Source organism: Eublepharis macularius, chromosome 11 (assembly GCF_028583425.1).
Source record: "Eublepharis macularius isolate TG4126 chromosome 11, MPM_Emac_v1.0, whole genome shotgun sequence".
Classification (NCBI taxonomy): Eukaryota; Metazoa; Chordata; class Lepidosauria; order Squamata; family Eublepharidae; genus Eublepharis; species Eublepharis macularius.
In genome coordinates, this window is record NC_072800.1 from 94,459,481 (window position 1) to 94,483,945 (window position 24,465).

Sequence of the window (24,465 nt, forward strand, 5' to 3'; positions counted from 1 at the left end):
GCATGTTAAGCAACTAGTGGCAGTATCTGCATCAGCTTACAGTATCCAGTAGCACAGCATGTAGTCCCTGTCCCTGCTAATGCATCTCTCTCTCTCTTGAGTTATTTCTTATGACACAGCCCTATAATTTGGGTAGAAAGCCCTCCTGGATACTTCAGTTTCTCATAGTTATCTGAAAACTAGGAGAGCGGGAACTTCCTTGACTTCCTCCTCAGGTAGGCTGTTCCATAAGGTGGGGGCTACCACAGAGAAAGACCGTGTGTGGGCAGCTGTTGATTTTGCCCAATGCAGGGTGGTATCTGCAGAAGGTCCTGTTTGGATGAGCAAAGCTGCAGCGGCAGGACAAAGGGGGAGATACCATTGCACAGATATGAGGGGCCAAGGCCATGAAGGGCTTTGAATGTGGTAGTCATGACCTTAAATGGAGCCTGGTAACTGATGCAAAATAGTAAAAAGTCCAGTCGCACCTTTAAGACTAACCAACTTTATTGAGGTATAAGCTTTTGAGAACCACAGCTCTCTTTGTCAGATGCAAGTCTTAAAGGTGCGACTGGACTTTTTACTATTTTGCAACTACAGACTAACACGGCTAACCTCTGTTGGAACTGATGGGCCGCCAGTGGAGTGACTGCAGAGTGGGAGTGATGTGCGTGCTCCGTCCAGCTCCTGGGAGTAAATGAGCTGCAGCGTTCTGCACGAGCCGGAGTCTCCAGGGTGACTTTGAGTGGAGACCTGTGTAGAGTGCATTACCATAGTCTAGTCTTGGTGTCACTGTGCAAGGAATCCAGGTGGCCAGATTGGCTGTGTCAAGGTAGGGGGTGCATCTTCCAGACCAGCCTGAGTTGTAAGAGGGCCTATTTTGCAGCTGCGTTTGTTTTCTTCTCTAGCAGCAGTGCTGGGTCTAGTATAGCCCCTAGGCTCAGTCAAGGTCAACTGGGCCCCATGAAAGGTCAGAAGCACAGCGTCCTTCAAGATCTCTGCTTTTCCAACCAGCATCACTTCTGTCTTGTCTGGGTTCAATTTCAGTTTGTTTGCTTTTAGTCACTTGACGACTGCTGTCAAGCAGCTACTTAGTATCTATCTCTGCTGCATCACCAGAGGATTTGGGTATCGAGGCGCAGAGCTGGATATCATCTGCATGTTTGTGGTTTGTCTCTGAGCTGCTATAAATTCCTCCTTTTGCTGCAACAGGTGAATGCCGGCGCCTCTCTGGAGAGCTTCTCTCGGGGGCGCTGCGTTGGCTTTGGTTGCAGGAAGCCAGCTAGTCTACCTGGGTGCAGTGGCACCTTCTAGGAGAGCCCCGGGAGAAGAGGATGTGGGCGTTTGTGTCTCCTGGGCTCTGGCTCCCACAAGGCCAGCTTCTCACCTGGCTGCGATAGCTTGTTAATGACTTTCCTCTCGCAGGGTACTTCCTAACCCAGCCAGCGGTTGCCACTCATTATCTGATTCCGCACACGTTGGATAATGCACTTTCAATGCACTTTATCAATCGTTTGAGGTGGATTATTTGTTCCGCACACGAAAAAATCCGTTCCAAATGATCTATAAAGAGGATTGGAAGTGCATTATCCAACGTGTGCGGAATGAGCCATTATCTGGCGAGCCCCCCAACACCATTGTGCAGGAGGGTTACTCCTGGCCACGTTTCACAGCTGGTGGATTCTGGGGTGAGAGAGTGACTTTCCCGAGACTACACAGGAATAGTCATGGCTGAGAAGAGATTTGACCTTCGGGGTGGCCCCACTGCTTTGTTCAAGATACTCAGTGGTTGGCACACCCTGTCTTCTCTGCTAGCGGAACTCATAACTGTGCCAGATCGCAGCTCAGCTGAACGTCCCCCAATAAGAGGTCTCTCCTCCTTTAAGAACACGCGCCAAAAGAGTCCAGGCTTCACACTTGTGAATCAAAGACAGCGGCAGGGTTCAGTTTTTGCTTCCACGGGATTTATGGTGTTTGGGGCAGAATTCTCCTTTTCTGCTCAGTGCAGAGTGGACGCGTGGCCATTGCTGCCGGTACCGGGACTACTGCTGCAAAGTCACTACTGGTAGCTGGTTTGGTGCCTGGCCCTTCACTTTTCTCAAGGCTTACCATGGACAAAGTGGAGCGGAGGGGTTGGGGTTGGGGTTGGGAATGGGGCGCTCTGGGAATAAGAACGGGTGGGAAGGAACAAGGAGCAACTGGAGAGCACAGGACCGCACACAGAGGCGAGCGTTAACTGCAGTGATGGAGAACTGGCTCCAGTGGCACACTATGAAGGGCATCTCTGCCTGGCAGCTTCCCGTTTTGGTGATGAGCCACATTATCTGGACTGCCGAAAGGCAAGACCCGGTCAGGTCCTGCATTGCGTTGTGCCTGTTGACCCAGTGAGTGGCAGGGCCAAAGCAGCCTTCCCCGGAGGGACATCCGCTGCCTTGGCCTCTCCTCCGCCCTACCCCTCCACTTGAGCTGACCTGAATTCTTCCTGCCAGCTTTCAGGCAGGTTCCTCTGCTAGCCTCGCTTGATGCCCTCCTCTGCACCTCCTGCTCTGCAGCCCCCCCCCCCCCCAGGCCAGGGTGCTTCCCCCCCCCCAAGCCATTGGCCTTCAGACCTGTGTGTGTGTGCGCGCGTGGGCACGCGCGCGTGCACGTGTGCGTGTGTGCGCGTGTGCGCGCGTGCGTGCAGGGGGTTGTTTTGTCCCCCACCGTGTTTTGCAAACAGTTCGCAATGGTTCAATGTCAGTTGGCAGCCACCGTTGGCAGCTCTGGGTTGAGAAATTCCTGAAGATTTGAGAGGGGACTTGGGGAAGGTGGAATTTGGGTAGGGGGAACGACCTCAGCAGGGATGTGATGCCCTACAGTCCACCCTCTGAAGCTGCCCTTCTGTGGAACTGATCCCTGTGGTCTGGAGGTCGGTTGTCATTTTGGGAGAACCCCGATGGCCCTGCTGTGCGGCTTTGGTCCTACATGGAACTTTTTGGAGGGGGGGGCAGGGGTTGATGCACTCCAGAGCATTTGCAGTCTCTGTCTTCAGAGGGCCAACATATAGAGGGGGGAGGAGCACGGAAGGAAGAGCACGGAAGGAATAGGGAGACGCAGCTGCCCATGGAAAAAGAGGGCGAAGGAAAGGAAGCTTGGGACGTGGTTGCTCCTTGAGGGCTTGAGTTTAATGGCAGTGTGCTTACATACTGCCCCTCTGGACAGAGTTGTTCCCCCCCCCCCGAAAGCAGTGGACAAAGTCGGTGTTGTTGTTGTTATCCCCACAATACAGCTGGGGCTGAGAGACTGGCCATCTGCACAGTTCTTGGCAGGGGTGGGAGTGGAACGAGCAGAGCGCTGATTCGCACCCCAGCGACTTCACCACCCTGCTGCAGCAGCTCTCTCGCTCAGTCAGGGGAGAGGGCCAGAGGGACTTGTTAGGGCCCCCTGGAGCCCTTTCCGACATGGTTGGAAGAAGCAGTTCCAGAGTTCCTTGGTTGCCTGGCTTGGTGGTGCTTCCCTGTGCCATTCTAAGCTGTGTTTGGTATTGCAGGGCTGGAAGGGACGCAGGAAAAGCTTAAAAGCGCAGTATCGAAGTCCTCGTTTCCCTGTCCGAAACCCCGGCCCCAGGAAAAACATGTCAGGGGGAGCCTGCATGGGCACCTTTCAACAGGGTGGGCCCTGCAGGCTTTCTTGGGGTGGGGTGGGGGGCTGTTTCTGCTTCAAGTCCCGCTAAGTCCCGGCCCATCAGAGCAGCAGTTTTATTTATTTATAAAGGTGTTAGCAGCCTCTTTTCCAACAACAGAGTGCTCAAGGCAGCAACAGAGTCCCTCTGGAGACGTTATAGCAAGCTGTACATCGCTACTAATAAATCAGGCAAAAGCTTTTGTCCATGTTTGCCAGTGGAAACCACGTAGCCAGGGGGCAGATCCAGTCTTCCAGGGAGGCAATGACCCAGTGTGGGCACCCTAACAGAGAAGGTCGTGGCGTGTAAGACCCTGATGTGCTGCTGTTCTTCAGTCCGTATATCTGCCCTTTCTGTCCTGGCCAACAGGGTTTGGAATGGGGCATGACCTCGCTGCAGATGACTCCCTTGCAACCCTGCTTCCCTGCCAAGCACAGCCGCGAGGGGGAGCCCCACCCCCAAGCCACCGAGATCTCCCTGTGGACAGTGGTGGCTGCAATGCAAGCCGTGGAACGCAAGGTGGATACCCACGCTGGACGGTTGCTGACCCTGGAGCGGCGGACGGGACTGGCTGAGAAGAAGCTTTCGGATACAGAGAAGGCCGTCCTGGACTTCAGGAGCCAGCTGGAGGCCTTAGGGACCCTTCTCCAGGAGTACGGGCAGCTCCAGCAGAGGCTGGAGAACATGGAGAACCTGCTCAAGAACCGGAACTTCTGGATCCTGAGGCTGCCCCCGGGCTCTGGAGGCGAAATCCCCAAGGTCAGTGACTGCGAGAATAGAGGCTGAGTACGGCCAGGCATGGCCTGTTGAAGGGCTTTCTGCCGCTGCTTGGCTTGTTGCCCAAGGCTGCTGGTTGGTTTCCTGGTCGCAAGGGCTTTTGGCTGCCTGCGTGAAGAAGCCTGCCTGCGGCTCACCAACACAGCCGCTCATTCTGGGATGAAGCCCCTGCTGTGCCCCGACTGCTTTCTCAGCTCAGGCAAGTTGAGAGAGCTCCAGGTACCACCCCCTCCCACTCTCCACTGAGTAATTAGGGGTGGGAACCCTTGCTTTGCTCATGATCTGTGCTGAAATGTCAGGAGCCATGTCTCATGCGTTCATTCATTCATTCGTTATCTAGCGTGGCTCCCCCGTGGAACTTGCAGGAGTAAAAAGCCCAAACAACTCGTGTTGAATTCAGTGCAAATGTTCCTTGGGGAGGAACTACTCAGCTGGACTGGGCCCAGGCGACTTCCCACTCACTTATGACAGTGGGACGGCCAGAATCCTGCTTTCATCAGGGGGGCATTCCGTAGATGAGTTTGACAGTCTTTCCTTGCAGGCAGCTGCCCTGTAAGGTAGACTCTTCTACCCACCCTGGGGATGGAGGCCGGGACTGAGGGGGCAGAGGTATGAAGTAGCCCACTGGGTTTGTGTCCTGGGGGCATGCATGGTGTCTGAAGGCTGTCTCAGGCAATCAGTATCATTTATTTAATAACAACAACGACAGCAGCATTCGATTTATATACCGCCCTTCAGGACAACTTAACGCCCACTCAGAGCGGTTTACAAAGTATGTTATTCTTACCCCCACAGCAATCACCCTGTGAGGTGGGTGGGGCTGAGAAAGCTCCTAGAAGCTGTGACTGACCCAAGGTCACCCAGCTGGCTTCAAGCGGAGGAGCGAGGAATCGAACCTGGCTCTCCAGGTTAGAGTCCTGCTGCTCTTAACCACTACACCAAACTGGCTCTCCAGATTGATTTAAAACATCTATTAACTGCCTTTCCTCCAGCGGCGCTCCAGGTGGCTTGGTGGTGGAGGAGAGTGGAGAGGATTTTTTTCCGCATGGGGACGTATTCAAACATGTGACCACATTCCTACCTGCAGTTCCTAGAATCCAGGAAAAGCCGTTCCACTTTTTATGTTAGGAAGGTATAAATTGGCCTGACACCCACACACTTTTCAGAGTTAAAAAGGCCAGGCTCAAGTGGGACATGGAGGCGGGAGGGCTTGGAATGGAACGTGACCTCTCCACTTCCTCCCCTGCCAGAAGAGCCCCTGAGCAAGCCCAGGCTTCAGTGCCTGCAGCCAAGGAGGGAACGGGTCTTGCTCAGCTGTCCCAAGATGTCCCCAGCCTTCCTCTCCCCTCTTGAGATGCTTGCCTGCTGTTTCCGGCACGACACCACACGATTCCTTCCCAACTGGTGTTTGCGTTCCTAGGTGCCGGTGACGTTTGATGAAGTCTCAGTCTATTTCCCTGAGCAGGAGTGGGGAAACCTGGACGAGTCGCAGAAGGAGCTCTACAAGAACGTGATGAAGGGCAATTACGAGTCCTTGGCCTCACTGGGTAACAATCACACCTGGGGACGGTTGTGTGTGTGTTCTGTGCCACAGGGTCTGGGGTGTGGTGTGAAGGCACATCTTGCCTTGCTGAAGCCAGGTGGGTCTGGGCCTGGAGGGGGGGACATCAAGACACCCCCCCAGGTGCAGCCTTGAGCTCCACGCAGCGGAGGCAGGATAGAGAGCAGGGGTGGCCACACTGTGGCTCGGGAGCCACAAGGGGGGTCTTCTAAACATATTGTGCGGCTCCCGGAGATCTCTGAGTATCGCTGTGGCCATACATTTTATTTTAGTCTAGTTTATTTCCCTCCCTCCCTCTCCTCCCTTCTTTCCATGTCTTTCCCTCCCTTTTCCTTTTTTCCTTCATTCCTTCTTTCTTTCCACATCTTTCATATTTTCAGTAAAAATGTTGGAGTTGCCAGGTCTGACTCAGAAAATATCTGGGGACTTTGGGGGTGAAGCCTAACAAGGAGGTGATGTCACTTTTGTGATGTCACTTCCAAGTCAAAGGTCAGGTGATGGCTCTTCCCAGGCTCCACCCCTTCCAATGATGTCACTTCCAGCATACTGCATCAAAACCCCACCCCTTCCTGTGATGTCATTTTCAGGACACTTCCCCCAAACCCACTTCTTCATCTGAAGTCACTTCAGTGCATCATGTCTTGCAGCTCTCACACGTCGGACGTTTATTCTATGTGGCTCTTACATTAGGCAAGTTTGGCCACCCCTGCTCTAGAGGGAAGGAAGGGAGGATGGAAGGAATGTTACCCAAACAAACCACCGTTCTGTACGTAGCAAGTCCAAGTTCTGCCTCTGACACAAATTGTTCTAGCATGCATGCTTAATTCTGGCTCTGAGGGCTGCTTCACAAAGTCTTTGCAAACCTTTTTGGCTATTGGCTTTTAATGGCTTTTTTTGTGTGCGCGCCATTTCAGACACAACTGGTTAACAGAGGGTTTTTTTAACCTTTTCATACAAAGCCATTTGTGTCTGGTTTGTAATTCAGGTTTGAGGGTTTTTAAAAAAAAAATCCGTTCTCCCGTTCTTCAGGTGTTCTACGTGTTCCTCGTTCGCGGCAGAGTGCTGCTTGAAATGTCTGTGGTACTTCTGAAACGGGCACCTTTTTTTTCCATTCCCATTTCCAGCGCGTTCTCTCTGGTTTCTTCCCAGTTTCCCTTCCCCAAACCCTAGGAAGCAGCCATCCTCTCCCCTGGACCACTAGAGCTTTTCCATTTAAAAAATCAGCACTATAATATTATTATATTGATACACTGTTCCGATGATAAGCGTTGCGGGTTCTTTGGATTCCAAGCGTTCATTTGAAAAAGCCTCTCGTTTCTTCCGTTGCGGACATGTAAAGAAAAAGGCATATCTCTACAAGGGAAGGGGCTTACTTTTTTTTTTTTTAAGAAAGCTGGGAATAAAAAGAGAACCCACTAAACTTACCATCACAATGGTATACTGATGTAGCAATATTCTAGTGCTGTTTTTTAAAAAAATTGCAAAAACTCTGGTGGCCCAGGGGGGCGGGGGGGGCACTTCTGGTGCAGGAAAAAGCCGTGTGATTGGAAAGGAGCGTAGTGCATCACATACGGTGCGTAAACTGAAGTCAACCATGTATTGTCGAAGGCTTTCACGGCCGGAGAACGATGGTTGTTGGGGGTTTTCCGGGCTGTATTGCCGTGGTCTTGGCATTGTAGTTCCTGACGTTTCGCCAGCAGCTGTGGCTGGCATCTTCAGAGGTGTAGCACCAAAAGACAGAGATCTCTCAGTGTCACAGTGTGGAAAAGATGTAGGTCATTTGTATCTACTCAGGAGGGGTGGGGTTGAGCTGAGTCATTCTGTAAGAGTTTCCCAGGGTGTGGAATGCTAATGGCGGGAGGCTTCACTGTATCCTGAGGAGGTTCTTTTGCATATGGATTGGTGCTTGATGTGCTAATCTTCTCTGCAGGGCTATTGTCGGGTGTGGAGTGTTTTGTTGGCCTGGTGTTTTTCAGAACTGGAGCCCATGCTCTGTTCATTCTTAAGGTTTCTTCTTTCCTGTTGAAGTTTTGCTTATGCTTGTGAATTTCAATGGCTTCCCTGTGCAGTCTGACAAAGTAGTTGGAAGTGTTGTCCAGTATTTTGGTGTCCTGGAATAAGATACTGTGCCCTGTTTGAGTTAGGCTATGTTCAGCCACTGCTGATTTTTCAGGCTGTCCAAGTCTGCAGTGTCTTTCATGTTCTTTTATTCTTGTCTGGATGCTACGCTTTGTGGTCCCGATGTAAACTTGTCCACAGCTGCAGGGTATACGGTATACTCCTGCAGAGGTGAGGGGGTCTCTGCTGTCTTTTGCTGATCGTAGCATCTGTTGTATTTTTCGGGTGGGTCTGAATACTGCTTGAAGGTTATGCTTTTTCATAAGCTTTCCCATCTGATCAGTAATTCCTTTGATATATGGCAAAAACACTTTTCCTGTAGGTGACTGTTTTTCCTTGGTTGTTTGATTCATCCTGGGTTTGATTGCTCTTCGGATTTCATTTCTGGAGTAGCCATTTGCCTGAAGTGCGTGGTTTAGATGATTAATTTCCTCATTGAGAAAGCGCGGCTCACATATCCGTCTTGCACGATCCACTAATGTTTTCATTATGCCTCTTTTCTGTCGGGGGTGGTGATCAGTCCCACTCCGACCCATTGTGAGTGCCATTGGTTCACCGACATATGAATTAGCTAGACATTTGGCAGATCTCCTGCAGGACCACATCGGGAAAACCTCGTCTTACATCAAAGATTCAGCAGATTTCATCAACAAAATCAGTTCTCTGAAACTCAATCCACAAGACATACTTGTCAGTTTTGATGTTGTATCCCTGTTTACCAAGGTTCCAGTAAAAGACACTATTGCACTGATTAATCAGATTTTCCCAGAGGATGTAACAGCCTTATTCCATCATTGTCTGACAACCAGTCACTTCCAATGGGACAACGAATTCTATGAACAGATGGATGGGGTGGCCATGGGGAGCCCACTCAGCCCAGTTATAGCAAACTTCTACATGGAACATTTTGAAAAAACAGCTCTAGAATCAGCACCCCACAAACCCAGTGTATGGTTCCGGTTTGTGGATGATACATTCATCATTTGGAGCCATGGGGAGGAAGAATTGATGGAGTTTTTGAATCATCTCAACAACATCCACCTGAACATACAATTCACAATGGAGAAAGAAAGTGAGGGAAAACTCTCATTCCTGGATACCTTGGTCATCCGCAAAGCAAACTTTCAGTTAGGTCACAAGGTCTACAGGAAACCAACTCACACTGATCGGTACTTACACAAAAACTCCAATCACCACCCCCGACAGAAAAGAGGCATAATGAAAACATTAGTGGATCGTGCAAGACGGATATGTGAGCCGCGCTTTCTCAATGAGGAAATTAATCATCTAAACCACGCACTTCAGGCAAATGGCTACTCCAGAAATGAAATCCGAAGAGCAATCAAACCCAGGATGAATCAAACAACCAAGGAAAAACAGTCACCTACAGGAAAAGTGTTTTTGCCATATATCAAAGGAATTACTGATCAGATGGGAAAGCTTATGAAAAAGCATAACCTTCAAGCAGTATTCAGACCCACCCGAAAAATACAACAGATGCTACGATCAGCAAAAGACAGCAGAGACCCCCTCACCTCTGCAGGAGTATACCGTATACCCTGCAGCTGTGGACAAGTTTACATCGGGACCACAAAGCGTAGCATCCAGACAAGAATAAAAGAACATGAAAGACACTGCAGACTTGGACAGCCTGAAAAATCAGCAGTGGCTGAACATAGCCTAACTCAAACAGGGCACAGTATCTTATTCCAGGACACCAAAATACTGGACAACACTTCCAACTACTTTGTCAGACTGCACAGGGAAGCCATTGAAATTCACAAGCATAAGCAAAACTTCAACAGGAAAGAAGAAACCTTAAGAATGAACAGAGCATGGGCTCCAGTTCTGAAAAACACCAGGCCAACAAAACACTCCACACCCGACAATAGCCCTGCAGAGAAGATTAGCACATCAAGCACCAATCCATATGCAAAAGAACCTCCTCAGGATACAGTGAAGCCTCCCGCCATTAGCATTCCACACCCTGGGAAACTCTTACAGAATGACTCAGCTCAACCCCACCCCTCCTGAGTAGATACAAATGACCTACATCTTTTCCACACTGTGACACTGAGAGATCTCTGTCTTTTGGTGCTACACCTCTGAAGATGCCAGCCACAGCTGCTGGCGAAACGTCAGGAACTACAATGCCAAGACCACGGCAATACAGCCCGGAAAACCCCCAACAACCATGAAGTCAACCATGCTTGGGATTTCTGTCCTCACTTTGCTTCACATGGAGTCGGGGCAGCAGTGGATAAAAACCGGGTTAAAATGAAAATCTGACCGGGCCCTAAGAGTCAACGGCTTTGGGCACGTTTGGCAAGGAACGCCATAGTGGGGGCGGGGGTGACGATCTTGGAAGCTGTGGTTAGTTTCCAGAGGAGATGGGAAGGGGCAGCGAGCGGTGCCAGGGAGAACCAGGAGGCTGGGGAGAGGCCTGCGTGCGTGCCTCCCCCTCACTGGGCAGGGGTGGCAAGAGTGCCTGGCCTGGGGGGTCGGATCCTCGCTTGCTCCCCGTTTGCCCTTGAGTCAGTCACGCTCTCTGACATTCCTCACACAGTTCTTGTTAAGAGGAACCACAGGGAACCTGTGGGGAAGGGACATCACATGCCCCCTGCCTCTGTTTCGCCCATCTCTCCCCCCTTCTCTGTCACTTACGCCCCCTCTTTTTCTCCCCCACCCCTTTTCTGTCACCCCCATCCTTTCCCACTCCTCACCGAGTTGCTCCCCTGGTTCAGGCTGCTGCTCCTCCTCCTCCTGCCCCCCTCCAGCACTGCCATCTTGGTGCGGGGGGGGGGGGGCAGCATGGCTCCTGCACCCCCTCCTCTGCCAGCTTTCAGCACTGCTGCCTCTGTGCTGGGGGCGGCAGCAACTCTCCCCCCCACACACACACACACTTCCAGCGCTGCTAGGAGTGTGGCTGCCTCGGCAGCAGGGATCGCTAGGCAATCCTGCCCATCCCACGTGTCTTTGCCTCAGTGTGAGGGGGAGGGCCGGTGGGCCCCTTGGGCCTCCTCCCCTGACTCTCTCCAGTCTCACCGAATTAGCAGCTAAGAGGAGCAGAGAACAGTGGTTTCTGCTCCTTTTCCCCCTCCTTCCTCCTCCTCTCATGCCCCGCCTTTGAAGAATAGTTGCGTGTGCTTGTGCATACAACTGTTCTATGTTTGTTTGAGTGTGTGTAAATTCCCCCTTTTTTCGCTTTCCGTATTTTTCTGCAAACCTGGTGTCTGTCTCCCCCTGCCGCCGTGCCCCCCCCCCCCCCCGGTTGTAGAAAAATCTCCTTTTTCTCTCTCTGGTTCCAATCCATGGATTTAAGTGTCCACAGATGGGGCCATGTTGAGAATTAAATATATCAATGGAGGGGGCCATGTATGTGGTCTGAATTATGGCAGGGAGAGTGGGATAAAAGAGTAATAACGTGCCACCTTCCTTTAACTTGTAAATAATTATCAGGTGATGCCACCAGGCTTTTCTCTGCAGCCATGGGGGCTGGAAACTTGCTTTTTTATTTTTATATTTTAAAGAAAACTTCACATTTCAGGGTTTCTCCACAAAAAGCATGGTGGATTATTTATTGTGTAGCAACCTTGAGGAAGTCTCTGGAGAGGTGGCATATACATGTTCTAAATAACTAAATAATATGTCTTGGTCTTTTGTTTTTCTCCTGCCCCCAGATTATACCATTGCGAAACCTGATCTGTTGTCCCGAATCGAACGTGGTGAGGAGGACCCGGGATGCCCTGGGGAAGGGGAAGAAGCTCTGAGCAGCGTCCGCCTGGGCAAGTTACAGGGACTGCCATTTCCCAGGCACTTTTGAGTGCTCTTTGGGCGCGGGGGGCGAAGGGATTCCCATTCTGAGGGAGTCAGAGAAAGGAGCTTGGGCCCTCGTTCGCTTCTCGACTTCTGCTATGTTGGAAATGTCTTGAGAGCCAGCAGTTAGAAATATGTGCCTCACGGCCTTATGTGAATTTACGTAATGTGGCTTCTTTGCGCGTGAGTTTTTTACACTTAGGGCAGGCTCTGGGACTCAGCTGCAAAGTTACTTTGTGCTACTTTCTCTCAGTGTAAAATGCAGAAACCTCATATTAGTTAAATAATAATAATAAAAATAAATAAATAACAACAACATTCAATTTATATATCACCCTTCAGGACAACTCAGAACAATTTACAAAGCATGTCGTTGTTGTTGATGATGATGATGATGATGAAGAAGAACAAGTTTATATTTTGTTTTTCACATTAAGTGTTAATACATTTATAGCATTTGTGACCAGCTGGCAGTATTGCATGGCCATTTGGTACCTTCTGCAGAGGCAAAGTCAGATTTGTGATGGGGTCTCCTCTCCCAGCTCCCCGTGTCCCTCAGCGACATCCCCCCCCCCCCCCAATGAGAGAGCCTGGATCCAGTTCTGGGGTCTGTTCCCCCAATCTGAGAATCGTTGACCTAGCAACAAAGAGAATGATGCTGGTTTAGGCAAAGGAGCTGCTCTTGTAATCTTCTTGTCCCTTCTGGTCCCATAATTCTAGACTGTCATTTTATCCATGCACACTTTATGCCCCTGGACGGGATAAAAACTAATCCTGGTGCCTCCTTTTCTCCCCCTTCTTTCCCTTCAACACAGAAATTCCTGCCCCCATGAATGACATCATCTCTTTCAGCCAACGGGAAACGGCTGCTTCTGTGGAGGGGGAGTGGGACAGCAAGGAAAGGGAAGCGCCCATAGGCGGCGGTGCAGGTGAGTGAACGCAAGACGGGGTCGGCCTTGAGGAGGGAAGGGCGGCCTCACTGGGTTCTTCCCCACCATCTCTGCACAGTTTCGTTGTGGGCCATTAATTCTGCCTGGTGGCTTAATGGGGGCAGGAGGGCGCAGCGGAGGGCCACCCTTGCCGGTTTCTGTAGCCTAAAGCACGTCCAGCCATTGGTCCAGCTGGAGAGGCAGGAAAGGGTCCAAGTCAAGTGGCTCGTCAGTGCTGACTGTTCCAGAGCAGTTCACGTGAGCTTTAAGAGAAGCTAGAAACTGTTCTGAAACCTCTTGATTAACTTTTAAGGGAACAAAATGAACTGTTGGTTTGCCAGATCGATACTTCAGAACCCGTACCTGGGGATGTTAAGAACCTAAGAAGAGCCCTCGTTCATCTAGACCAGTATCCTTTCTCCCACAGTGGCCAGCCAGTCACTCAGGAGGTCCAACAAGGGGGTACAGCATCCCCTTGTGCCGCCTCTTGGCACTGAGATGCAGAGGCTTACGGCCTCTGAACATGGAGGTTCGCTTTACTCACCATGGCTAGTAGCCCCTGGATAGACCTGTCCTCCCTCACTCTGTCTAATCCCCTTTTAATGTGGCCGTCACTCCATCCTCTGGCAGTGAATTCCACATTTTAATCATTCGTCGTGTAAAGAGGTATTTCCTTTTGTCTGTTCTGAATCTATTGCCCATCAGCGTCAGTGGATGCCTTCTCTGTCCGCTCTTTCTACCCTGTGCATAATTTTATAAACCTCTGTCATGTCTCTCTTTAGCCATCTAGTGTCAGGAGTAAAATTTCCCAGACTCTCCAGTCCTTGTATTGTCGAAGGCTTTCACGGCCGGAGAACGATGGTTGTTGGGGGTTTTCCGGGCTGTATTGCCGTAGTCTTGGCATGCCAAGACCACGGCAATACAGCCCGGAAAACCCCCAACAACCATCGTTCTCCAGTCCTTCCTCATAGGACAGGTGCTCCGGTCCCCTCAGCTTCTGTACTTCTCCCAGCTCTGCAGGGTCCTTTTTGAGGTATGGTGACCAGAACTGCATAGTGCTCCAATGAGGCCACAACAGAGATCTATCTATAATACTGGCTGTTTTGTTTCCAGTCCCTTTCCTAATAATCTTCAACACAGAGTTTGCCTTTTTCACTGCTGCAGCACACTGGGGGGGGGGTGCTTTCACTGAGCTGTCCACCGTGACCCCCCAGGTCTCTCTCCCTCTCAGTCTCAGCAAGTTCAGACTCCATTAGCATAGACTTGAAGTTGGAGTTTTCTGTTCCGCATCTTCCTTTAGCAATGCTCACTTCATTGGGGCAGACCTTGCACTTTTGAGAATAAGCCTTTTTGCTTTTTAGGGCATTCTTGACTTGGGTCGTTAGCCATGCAGGCTTTCTTTTAAACTTGGCAGTACCTTTCCTAATCTGGGGAATGCATTCCATCTGTGCTTTCAAACCGCTTCCAAGCACCCTCTGGGGATTTGACTCTCTTGTGTTTCCCTTTTAGCTTCCTTTTGACTATTCCCTTCATTTTTGGCCATTTTCACACTGCCAAATATAGCGCAAATTATGCGCAATGAATCACCAGCCACCCGCCTTGCTGTGACTTGTTGCGCCTCGTTGTGCTTCCCTGTGCTCCCAGCAGCTCACACTTCTGCAGAAATCACGCAGCAGTGGGTGGTAACTGCTCACGTCACAGTTGACGTCAGGGCCGTACCGCCCGCTGGCTCCGTTTTATTTTATTTTTTTGGTCACCAACTTTTGCACTATATCGCTGTTTCAGTAGGTAAATAGATAGAAACATCGCAATTGTGCAGATCTCTTCCTTAAAAAAAAAATTGGTCTGGACTGCCCGCCGGCACAGACTGGAAAAGGAAAGGGGGGGGGAGGGGGATGGGCTCAGTGGGAGGCGTTTCCCAGCTGGTGAAGCATTCCCAATCGTCTCCAGTCGTTCCCATGAACCGCTTAAAAAGCGTCATGAAGCGGAATAAACAGAACTCCACGATTGTGGGATTATACAGGTATGCAAGGGTTTTAGTGGAAGAAAAGCGATAATATGCGCCAGTTTTGTGCTATGCTGAGGCAGTGTGAACATGGCCTTTTGAAGTTCCCTTTCGAAGTTCCCTCTTTTGAAACAAAATGTGACTGTTTTGGACTTTAGGGTTAACTTTCCATTGACATGAATGTTGAACTTGATAGCATGGTGGTCACTGTTCCCAACTGGTGCAGTGAGCCTCTGCATCTCGCACCAGGTCTCGAGCCCCACTCAGAACCATGTCCAAGATCACTGCCCCTCTGGTTGACTCTGTGACCAGCTGATCCAGCGCACAGCCATTTATGACGTCTCAGAATCTCGTTTCTACAGCAGAGCTCGAGCACATGTTTACCTAGTCAGTGTTAGGGTAGTTGAAGTTACCCATTACCCCAACATTTAGTCACCTCCCTTATTTCCTTCTCAACGTTGACGGCAACCTCAAGGATTTGATCAGATGGGCAATAGCACCCCCCCCACACACACACACACTTTTAAGTGACCTTTGTCAGGGCTTGTCGCTGCCGCCGCTGGGCGGGGCGCTGGCTGGGCCGGCCCTGACGTCAGAGGGGCACCAGGGATGCTGCAGGACCCTGCTCTGTGGAAGGAGGGGCGGTATACATCAGCCAGACTCCCTCTCAGTCCACTCGCTGGCCTGCTCACCCCCTGCATCCTCCATCATCTCCTCCTTCCAGAACTCTCTTCCAAGCCTCCACTCTCGCACTGCTCTGCGCTCACTCCACGCCATCACTCCTTACTCACACCCACCACCTCAGAGCTCTTCCTAGCCACCCTTTATAGGGTTTCCTTTCTCCGCCCTGCCCTCCTTCCAGGCTTGTTCCCTCTCCTGACTTGGTTCAGCTGTGCCTCCCCTCAGGTGTTTCCATCCTATCACTAACCCCTTCTTGGCTTCCTTGCCTTGCTGGCAGGGTGGGGTTGAATGCGAGCCATCCCCAGCTGAGGTCTCCTTGGCCTTGCTCACGAGGAGCTGCCCCAGTAGGCCTTTGAACTGCTGAGCTTGCCTGGCCTTGCTCACGAGGAACTGCCCCAGCCGGCTTCTGCGCTGCTGTGCTTCCTTGGCCTTGCTCGCGAGGAATTGCCCTGGCCAGCTTCTGGGCTGCCTCCTCATTGCTGCTGGGCGGGGCTGCCCATCTCCTCCCCCAGAATGCCTGTGGCAGCTCCACCTGGAGGGGCTTGGCTCCTGGCACCTCCTGAGCCAGGCTGCTGTCCTCTCGCCGGGGTGTGGCTCTGGGCTGTAGTGGCTGCTTCTCCTCCCTGCCAGGTAAGGGCTCTGTCTGGGCTGTTGCTGGGTCCCTGTTCCCCTTGCCTTGGCCCTTTTCCTCTGGCCTGCTTAGCCCCCTCTCCTCCCCCTGGGGGGTGGGACTAGCTGGCCTCTCCCTGCTCCCTCCAGCCCTCTGAGGCTTTGGCCTTTCGCCCCTTCCCCCTGGAGTAGGCAGGTTCTGGACCTGGTTGCTGGCTGGGGTGGTAGGGCCACTGCCTCCCGGTTGCCTCCCACGGCTCCCTCCTGGCAAGTCTGGGGGCTGGGACCCAGACCCCGGACAACCTTCAGTGCCCACTATTGGTGCCCCTATTGCTTCTGTTGGGGCATTCATTCCCCAAACGTTTTCCAACTAGTTAGATTTTATGCCCTCTGGGATAGAGAAGGCAACGCCCCCTCCAGCATGCCCCTCCCTGTCCTGCCTGTGGAGCTGATACCTGGGGACGAGAGCGTCTCGTTGATTTTTGCCATTCCACCAAGTTTCTGTATCTAAAATATCATTCCAGCCCCCCCCCCCCAATTCGGCTAGGAGGATTCTAGCACGGCATGTATCTCTTGGCTCCTTCAGCCCCCCTTTTTCCCCACAGGCGGCCCTCCTTTGCCCCCCTGTTCTCATTCCCAAATTCTGCTTTCCTAACATTTATTCATCCCTTTGGAGTGAGTCGCCCCAAACTGGAGGCTTCTCCCCCGTTTCTCTGATGACAGCTGCTCGGTCACCTTTTAAAATTTATTTATTCTGTGTATTTATTTATTTATTCTTCTCCCATATGTTCCTGCCCTGGAATTAAGAGAATAATAACAACACCAGCAACAACATTTTATATATATACCGCTCTTCAGGACAACTTAATGCCTGCTCAAAACAGTTTACAAAGTGTGTTGTTATTATCCTTACAACAATTACCCTGTGAGGTGGGTGGGGCTGAGAGAGCTCCGAGAATCTGTGACTGACCCCAAGTCACCCGGCTGGCTTCAAGTGGAGGAGTGGGGAATCAAACCTGGCTCTCCAGATTAGAGTCCTGCCGCTCTTAACTACTACACCACACTGGCTCCCAGGAAGAGGCCCTCATAAGTGACCCATAAGCTAAAGAAGCTCACCTGGAGGGTACACAAGAGAAGGCCTTTTCGGTGTCGGTCCCACAGTTATGAAACAGCATCCCCGGGGGGGTGCAGCTGGCCCCCTCATTGCTAATCTTCAAGAGGCAGCTGAAGATGTTTTTATTTAATTAACCTTGTCTTTATTTAATTAACCTTGTTTCTGTGTTGATTGGCAGTTCTAAACAGTATTTTTAAATTTTAGTTTTATTCATTTCATGATAGTTTTTTTATTTATATTTTAAGTCTGGAGTTCCTGCAAGGGAGAAAGGTGGCTAATAAATATTTAAAATAAATAAAATAGAAGTATTTAAAACATACATATGCAGCCTTTTCACCCAAACAGGATTCCCAAGGCGGTGAACATGTATTAAAACATTTAAAACAGCACTTAAAATGTGGATATACACATTAAAGTCATATAGGTATATCAACCCCACCCCCTCACACACACACACAAGCAAGGAGGAGACCAGTATGAATTTATGGAGGGTACACCAAATGAAACGGAGAAATCCTCAGCTGCTGGCGGAAGACAATGACGGAGGGAGACGGGTGGATCTCCCTGGGGAGGAAGTGCCAGAGTTTTGGTGCCACGACTGAGAAGGCCCTGCCTTGGTTTGCCACCAGTGAATCCCCTGAGGGCGGGGGCACCTGAAGCAGGCCGTCCAAAGAGGGGCGGGTAGGTTCATAGGGGAGAGGGCGGCCCTCTTAAGTGCCAGCAGCGTGGTTCCCTTTTGGCTCCAGTCAAGCCTGCTTCGTTTGTGCAGCTTTGGCATGTCCCAGAAAGCTCCCCGTTTCTCATGAATCTAAACCCTTCCTCCCGGCACCGCTTTCTCATCCTTGTGATAAGACCCCTATTCTGGGGCATGGAGCCGGGAGAAGTTCTGAGAATGGTCCCTTTGAGGCCCCGGCCGTTCCCTTTCTCCCTAAAAAACCTATTTTTTTCCCTCTGGGACCGTGTGACTATATTTCCCAGTGTCATCGGTGCCAGCCTGCACCAAAAACCCCGACTCCTCTGTAGCACATCGAACTATCCAGACAGCATGTGATGCCTGCAGACTTTGCACCAGGCAGGCTGGTCACCAGGCAGTCAACGTGCCAGTCCCAGACCTCCCCTAATGTTTGAATCACCCACTGCCAGGGCCGGCGCCACCACTGAGGCGGTGAGGCAGGCGCCAAGGGTGCTGCAGGGCCGGAGGCGCGTGCCACGGCGCTGGCGTGCCTGGCCCGCAGCTGCTGCTGCAGCTGGCCAGCCCCACACTGCCACCGCCGCTGCTACACGCCCCCGGCCGGGCGCAGCAGCCGTGGGCGAGGCACGGCAGGCAGCTGAGGTGGCGTGCGGAGCGCGGGCAGCCTCCTTGCGCCGCCTCACCCACCTGCCGGCCAGTGGGCCCGGCTTTGCTGTGTGATAATGTCATCACATAGTCCGGGCGCACATGCGTGTGTGCTGCACGCGCGCACACAGGAGGTTGGCCGCAGGCGCCAGAAACCCTGGCACTGGCGGTGCCCGCTGCCCAAAGCCCACCTCCCCCAACCCCAGAGGGGTTCCCTTGGTATGAGAGGATCTCGCTCCCTCATCCGAGAAAGGGGTGCCTTCGAAGGGGTCCCGTCCCCCCTCCTCAGCCTAACGCCCTCCAACCCCAGACCTCAATCTCCAAGTCAGCAGAAGAGCTGTCAGCAAGTGGGGGGAGGAGCTGCTGAAGCTCTCGTCCACCAGCCTCTCTCCCCCTCAGCCTCTCCAGGTCAGCACCCCTGGCTCAAGGGGGCAACTCCTTCCCTAAGAGCTAGGAGTGCCCCCCCCCAGTTTCCACCCAGTGGGCATGTAATCATACACGCGGCACCCCTGGCAGAATTCCGGAGACCCCCCACTCCCCTGCCGGCTTTCTACCTTCATAACTGGTTGGGTCGTTTAAAGGTGTTATCGGTTTTATTTGTTAATTAATGTTAATTAACCCCCACATTCAGCTCCAGAGTCCTCCAAGTAGCTTACAAGATGAGGAGGGTGTGCCCTCCCCGTGTGTTCGGTGTAGGAGGCCTGGATCCGTTTTGCCTCTGACTGGATCCGCTGCTCTTCTCTCCCCTGCCAGATGCTGGACTCCTCCCTGGTCACTTGGGACTGTTGCCAGAGGCATCAGAAGAAGCCCTGTTGCATTTCCCTGAGCAGGGCCTGGCGTGTGTCGATGGGCAGGCTGTGGGCACAGGAGGGGGCCCGGAGGAGCCTTCCGAGTGTGAGAGGAACTTTGGAGACTTCACCACGATCATCGTCCAGGAGGGGGCCCTGCCTGGGGAGGCTCCCTTTGTGTGTCCGGACTGTGGGAAAAGCTTCCTTTATGAGGAACAGTTTGCCCTCCACCAGCGAACTCACCCCCAGGCCTCTCCCGGACCCATAGGGAGCCCCATGTTGAACTTCCCGCTGGGGGCCGAGATCTGCACCTGCCCAGAGTGTGGCCGATGCTTCCCTCACCAGGCCAGCCTGAGCAAACACCGCCTCTGGCACTCCGGCGAGCGGCCGCACACTTGTGCCGAGTGTAAGAAGAGCTTCCGGCTGAAGATCAACCTGCGCCTCCACCAGCGGACGCACATGGTGGGCGGCAAGGCCGGCTCCTACATCTGCGGCGAGTGTGGGCGGGGCTTCAACCACCACTCCAATTTCCTGCGGCACCAGATGATCCACACTGGGGAGAGGCCGTATGCTTGTGGCGAGTGCGGGAAAACATTCATTCGCAAAGAACACCTTGCCACGCATGGCCGGCTGCACACTGGGGAGCGGCCCTACAAATGCCCCCTTTGCCAGAAAAGCTTCACCCGCAAGCAGCACCTGGTGGGACATCAGCGCCTCCATGAGGGAGAGGCCCCCTGGGTGGACAGCGGCCTGCCTCAGAAACACCTGCCCAGCCCACGGGGCAGAGCAAAGCCACGGACAGAAGCTCTGGGGGTCTCCTTTCTGCAGGAGACCTTCCCCCCCTAAGTGGTCTCCTTGGTGTTACCAGGATGCTCTGGCTGGCGCACAAAACCATCAGTGTGTGTTGTGATGGCAGGCGTCTTGGCCTGACCCACTGAGTGGCAGCTGGAGGCAGAAAGTGAGGCTCTGTGGTTCTCCTGCCATAGTGGAGGGAGGGACGAGACGAGACCGCTCGAGGGACTTCTGGGGTTATTAATTGGAACACAGGTGGGTGGCTGCCCATGTGACATTTGCTAACAGTGGAAGGGGGTGATAGGGAAGGAAGCCGGCTCTGTGTTTCTCTCGTGGACCCTTGTTGGTAAAGTTGTCGTCTTTCTCTTTCCTGGCTGTTGTCCCTGGGTGTCTGCTCGCTGGTCTTAATCTTGGAGGTGACTTGATGGTGCCTCTTGGGAAGTCTGCTGCCTCGGCCCGCTTCTCGGGGGGGGGGGGTCCCACTCCCTGGGCTCACGTGGGGGCCTTGGAAGGGGGGGGATGTTCTTCAGTCTGAGAGCCCTATCTGAATCCGCACGCGTGTTGGAGGGCTCGGAGCAGGGCGCAGGCTCTTTGTTCTCAGCACGGCTGGCACTGAGCGGGTGACCCAAAGGGGGGGGAGGCCCCGTTGAGGCCCTCTCGGCCTGTCTCGATGCTCTCGAGCTGGTGCCAGGACTTTGGGAGGGGGTGCCTACGAAGCTCCTGGCAAATTGAGGGCTGTGTGAAAAGCTGCTGCGGCTCCTGGGCCCCGACTTGCTCCCCTCGGTTTGCAGAGGCGAGGTGGGAGGAAGTTGCCGCTGCTCCCCCAGATGCAGGCTTCACCTTCGCTAAATGTGCCCCTCTCAAGAGGTGCGCTGCATTTGCACGTGGCTAAATCGGTGTTCGGAAACTGCAAACGGGCAGGTGTGTGGAAAGAGAAAAGACCGTTCTGCTTATGGTGAAGAGGTAGCCACAGATTTGTTCCTTTAAAATTGAACTCATATTGAATACCTGGATGAAAGAGCAGGGAATGGGTGGGATGGGCTCTGCTGGCGACAGGGTGGGGAGTGGGGTGGTAGGTGAGGCTCGTACCAAGAGCTCTGTATGGTGCTTGGTAGCGTCGAGGTAAGGGGGCTTTGTGAGAGAATCTTTTTTGCATGGAAAAGGGCAAAGCAGAGCAGACTCTGGGCTCTGAAGGAACGGCCTGGCGGGGGCGGGGGGCGGGGTTGTGCAAAGTATACCCTATGGAACCTCATGAAAACTGGCTGCCCCCTCCCAGTCGCATGAGGGCGACCCTGCCAGTTCTAATGGATCTAACATTCATATGGCTTTGGATTCATCTCTGGTTTGTTCAGCACATTTTCACACACATACACACACACACCAGCCCCTTCCACTGGGACATACAAGGCAAATCTCATGTTTCTCCTCCCTGATAGTCTCGCTCACAACCCTGTTGCTGCTGTATCATAGTGGTTAAGTGACTGGGCTGTGATTCAGCACTTTGCTGGTTCGAATCCCACCACTGCCATGAGCTCTGCAGGCGGCCTTGAGTCAGCCACTCTTCAGCCCCACTCCCCAGCTGTATTTGGGGGATAACAACAACACTGACTTTGTTAACCTCTCTAAGTGTGGAGCTGATCTGTCCAGGAGGCTGGTATGTAAGCCCATTGTTGGTGCTGGGTAAGTTAGGCTGAGAGAGAGCATGTGGTCTGAGGTCACATGGTTCAGCAGGAACGAGAACCCGAATCTCCCCACACACTGAGCAGCCTCTGGCCCACATGGAATCAGGTCACATGGCAAGAGACAACGCTGGATTTCGGCTCAAGAGGATGCGTTTGTTTGGGGAGATGCCCCTCTGCCTCTGTCCGAAATCTCAGCAGGTGGGGAAGGTGGGTGTCGTTTCCAGCGGCCTGGGGTGGGGACTTCAGTGGCCCAACCTCTGCTCAGCAAAGGCAGAACCAACTATTTAGCATACACAAATGGAGGTAGAGCAGACAGATTAACGTCAGTGTTCTCACTGCAGTCAGCACCCACTGGTACAGGCCTTAGCGCAGCAGAGGCTGTGGGCTTTTCCGCTGCAGCTCTAAATGCGGCCACTTATCTGGTGTGGGAGCAGCTCTGGGCTGGGCCTCCAAAGAAGGCTGAGCTCATTCCAGGATAAACAGCTCCTTTGTGAGACCGTTTCTGCATGCGACTTTTGGGCAGTTTCAACACTACCCTTGTTCAAGGGCAAGAGGCAGAGACTCTGAAAGGGCACGTGTTGACTGCCTTCCCCAGTGTCGGAAATGCAAGATATCTTCCTTCTGCTCTGGGGTCCATTGGAGCTAAGCAGTGCCCAATTATTGCACCCCTGCAGCCAGGCCAGCTAGGATCTCGGGTGGAGCAGGAGCCCCAAACCCCAACCAGAGCTGCCCCTTCCCATTCAGTCCACTCAGCAGGGACTTGCAAGCAGCCAGCAAATGAGGTATCCTGCCCGAGTGGCCTCCTAGTTCCAGGTGACGACCTGGGAGAGGACAGGCACTGAGCCATTAGGCAGAGTTTCAGAAGTGGCAGCAAGAGTCTCTGGAAGGTTTAGGGCCTTGGAGACATCTGAATGCAAAGCTGCATTTGAGGAGTGGTTTCCGTGACCTCTTAATAACAATTGCAATATTATCTGCAATATTATCATTGCATATGTTTGTGTGTGTGTATGCACAAACCTTCCCAAGCCTTTTTTAGGAAAAAAAAAAGACAGGATTTGTGTTTTTGACATGCAGCCCATGTCTGTAGCCCCTTTGGAATAGCTATAGTAACAGTACACAGACCATGCTAGCATGAAGCAGGGAGGGAGGTGGGCTTGAGAGACAATCAACTCTGGCCTGAAAACTGTCAGGTGGGAGTTGGCAGCACTTGGTGGTCAACTTTCAGGTGGTCCTCTAGTGCAAGGGCTAAGAACAGTTCGGAAAACCAAGGCCATCTCAGTCTCCCTCTAGAATTTTCCAAGATTGGGGGGGGGGGGCGCTAAGGAAGCTGATTTCTCTCCCCCCTGCTTTTAACTGACCCTCTACTGGTCTTGTCATCCTGTCCCTTTGGGAGCCTGTTCAGCCCTGCCCCCTACTGATTTTTATCTGGGGAGGATGTCTCCTGTAGACAAATGTACAAAACCCTGTTTTCTGTACACGTGGGATACTGTGCCACGTTTATTGCCAGAGTGAGATGGAAGTGCCAGAGCTATCTTGGATGCTGCTGGCAAAGCACCCGTATACACACTTGACTTTATCTAGGTTGCCTGGTAGCACCCCAGGGCCCGTCCACTGGCTCCCGTGCAGCTGGGCCTGGGGCCGAGGTGGCCTCCCCTGCTGCTTCCCCTGCTCCTGGTCTCCCCAAGCTGAGAGACTGGCTTGGCGATGGGTACGAAGGGGGGCTGCTGCTCTGGTGCATATGGAGAGACGGTGGCTCCTAAGGGTGGAGGGAGCAGGGCAGCTGGCAGGAGGGCAGGAGCACCAGAGAAAGACCTTCCACGAATTACTCTCGGGCACCGGCAGTTGCAGAGGGGCACTGATCCCTGGAAAGGACCCTTTGGGGGCCAAGACCGCACGGAGCTACATGGCTTGATCCAGGAGCAGGCCGTTTCGGATGGACAGGCGCCACCCCCAAATCTCCAGGGAGGGATTGGTTCATTTGTTAGGGTTGCCAACCTCCCGGGGGTAGCTTCGGATCAGGAAGTACGGCTGATCTCCATCCCATAGGCAGCCGTTTTCCTAGGGGAAATGGCGGCGGGTGGACTCCATGGCATCTTACCCCATTGAGGTGCTCCTCTCCCCACAAACCCCACTCCAGGAATTTCCCAGCTGGAGCTGGCAACCCTGCTCAGAGGGGTGAAGAGTGTTGTTATACCCTCAGCATAGCTGGGGAGCTCCCTGCGGTTGGCATCCCTGGCTGGGCGAGATCTTCTGGCTGAGCCGCTGCGGTCAGAGGCGGTGAGGTCGAGACTCAGCCAAAGGCAGCTCTGCCTGCGCCCTCTGTGCGTGCTCAGAGGCACTTCGTTTCTTCTTCAGTGGGTCCCGGCGTTCTTCAAAAACCAGGCAGGGGCCGGGCCGTGGTTGAGCCCCAGCCTTGCCTTCTTCCTCGGGGGTGGGGTGGGGGTCCTGCCGCCCCCTCCCCCGCCTGCCCCTTCCCGGGCTCCGTCCCGCCACTCCCGCCTCCGCCCTGCAGGGGGCGCTGCGGGGAGCGCCGCCTCCCTCCTCTCGCCTCCGGGGCCTCCAAGCGGCCAAAGGGAAGGGGATGACAGGCGCGCAGCGCAGGCGCACTTCCGGCTCC

At 53.0% G+C, this 24,465-nt stretch overlaps 1 protein-coding gene across 1 annotated transcript in view; it reads left to right on the forward strand.

Annotated features, from left to right (window-relative positions):
• The window catches only part of LOC129337377 (zinc finger protein 777-like), a 35,851-nt gene extending 15,333 nt beyond the window's left edge, over positions 1 to 20,518 (forward strand). Inside the window, exons 8-12 of the mRNA XM_054990979.1 lie at positions 4,010 to 4,399; positions 5,838 to 5,964; positions 11,777 to 11,881; positions 12,728 to 12,841; positions 19,340 to 20,518. Of these exons, the coding sequence (XP_054846954.1) occupies positions 4,010 to 4,399; positions 5,838 to 5,964; positions 11,777 to 11,881; positions 12,728 to 12,841; positions 19,340 to 20,220 (1,617 nt within the window). The 3' untranslated portion in view covers positions 20,221 to 20,518. The remainder of the gene's footprint in view (positions 1 to 4,009; positions 4,400 to 5,837; positions 5,965 to 11,776; positions 11,882 to 12,727; positions 12,842 to 19,339) is intronic.
• Positions 20,519 to 24,465: the final 3,947 nt, after the last annotated feature.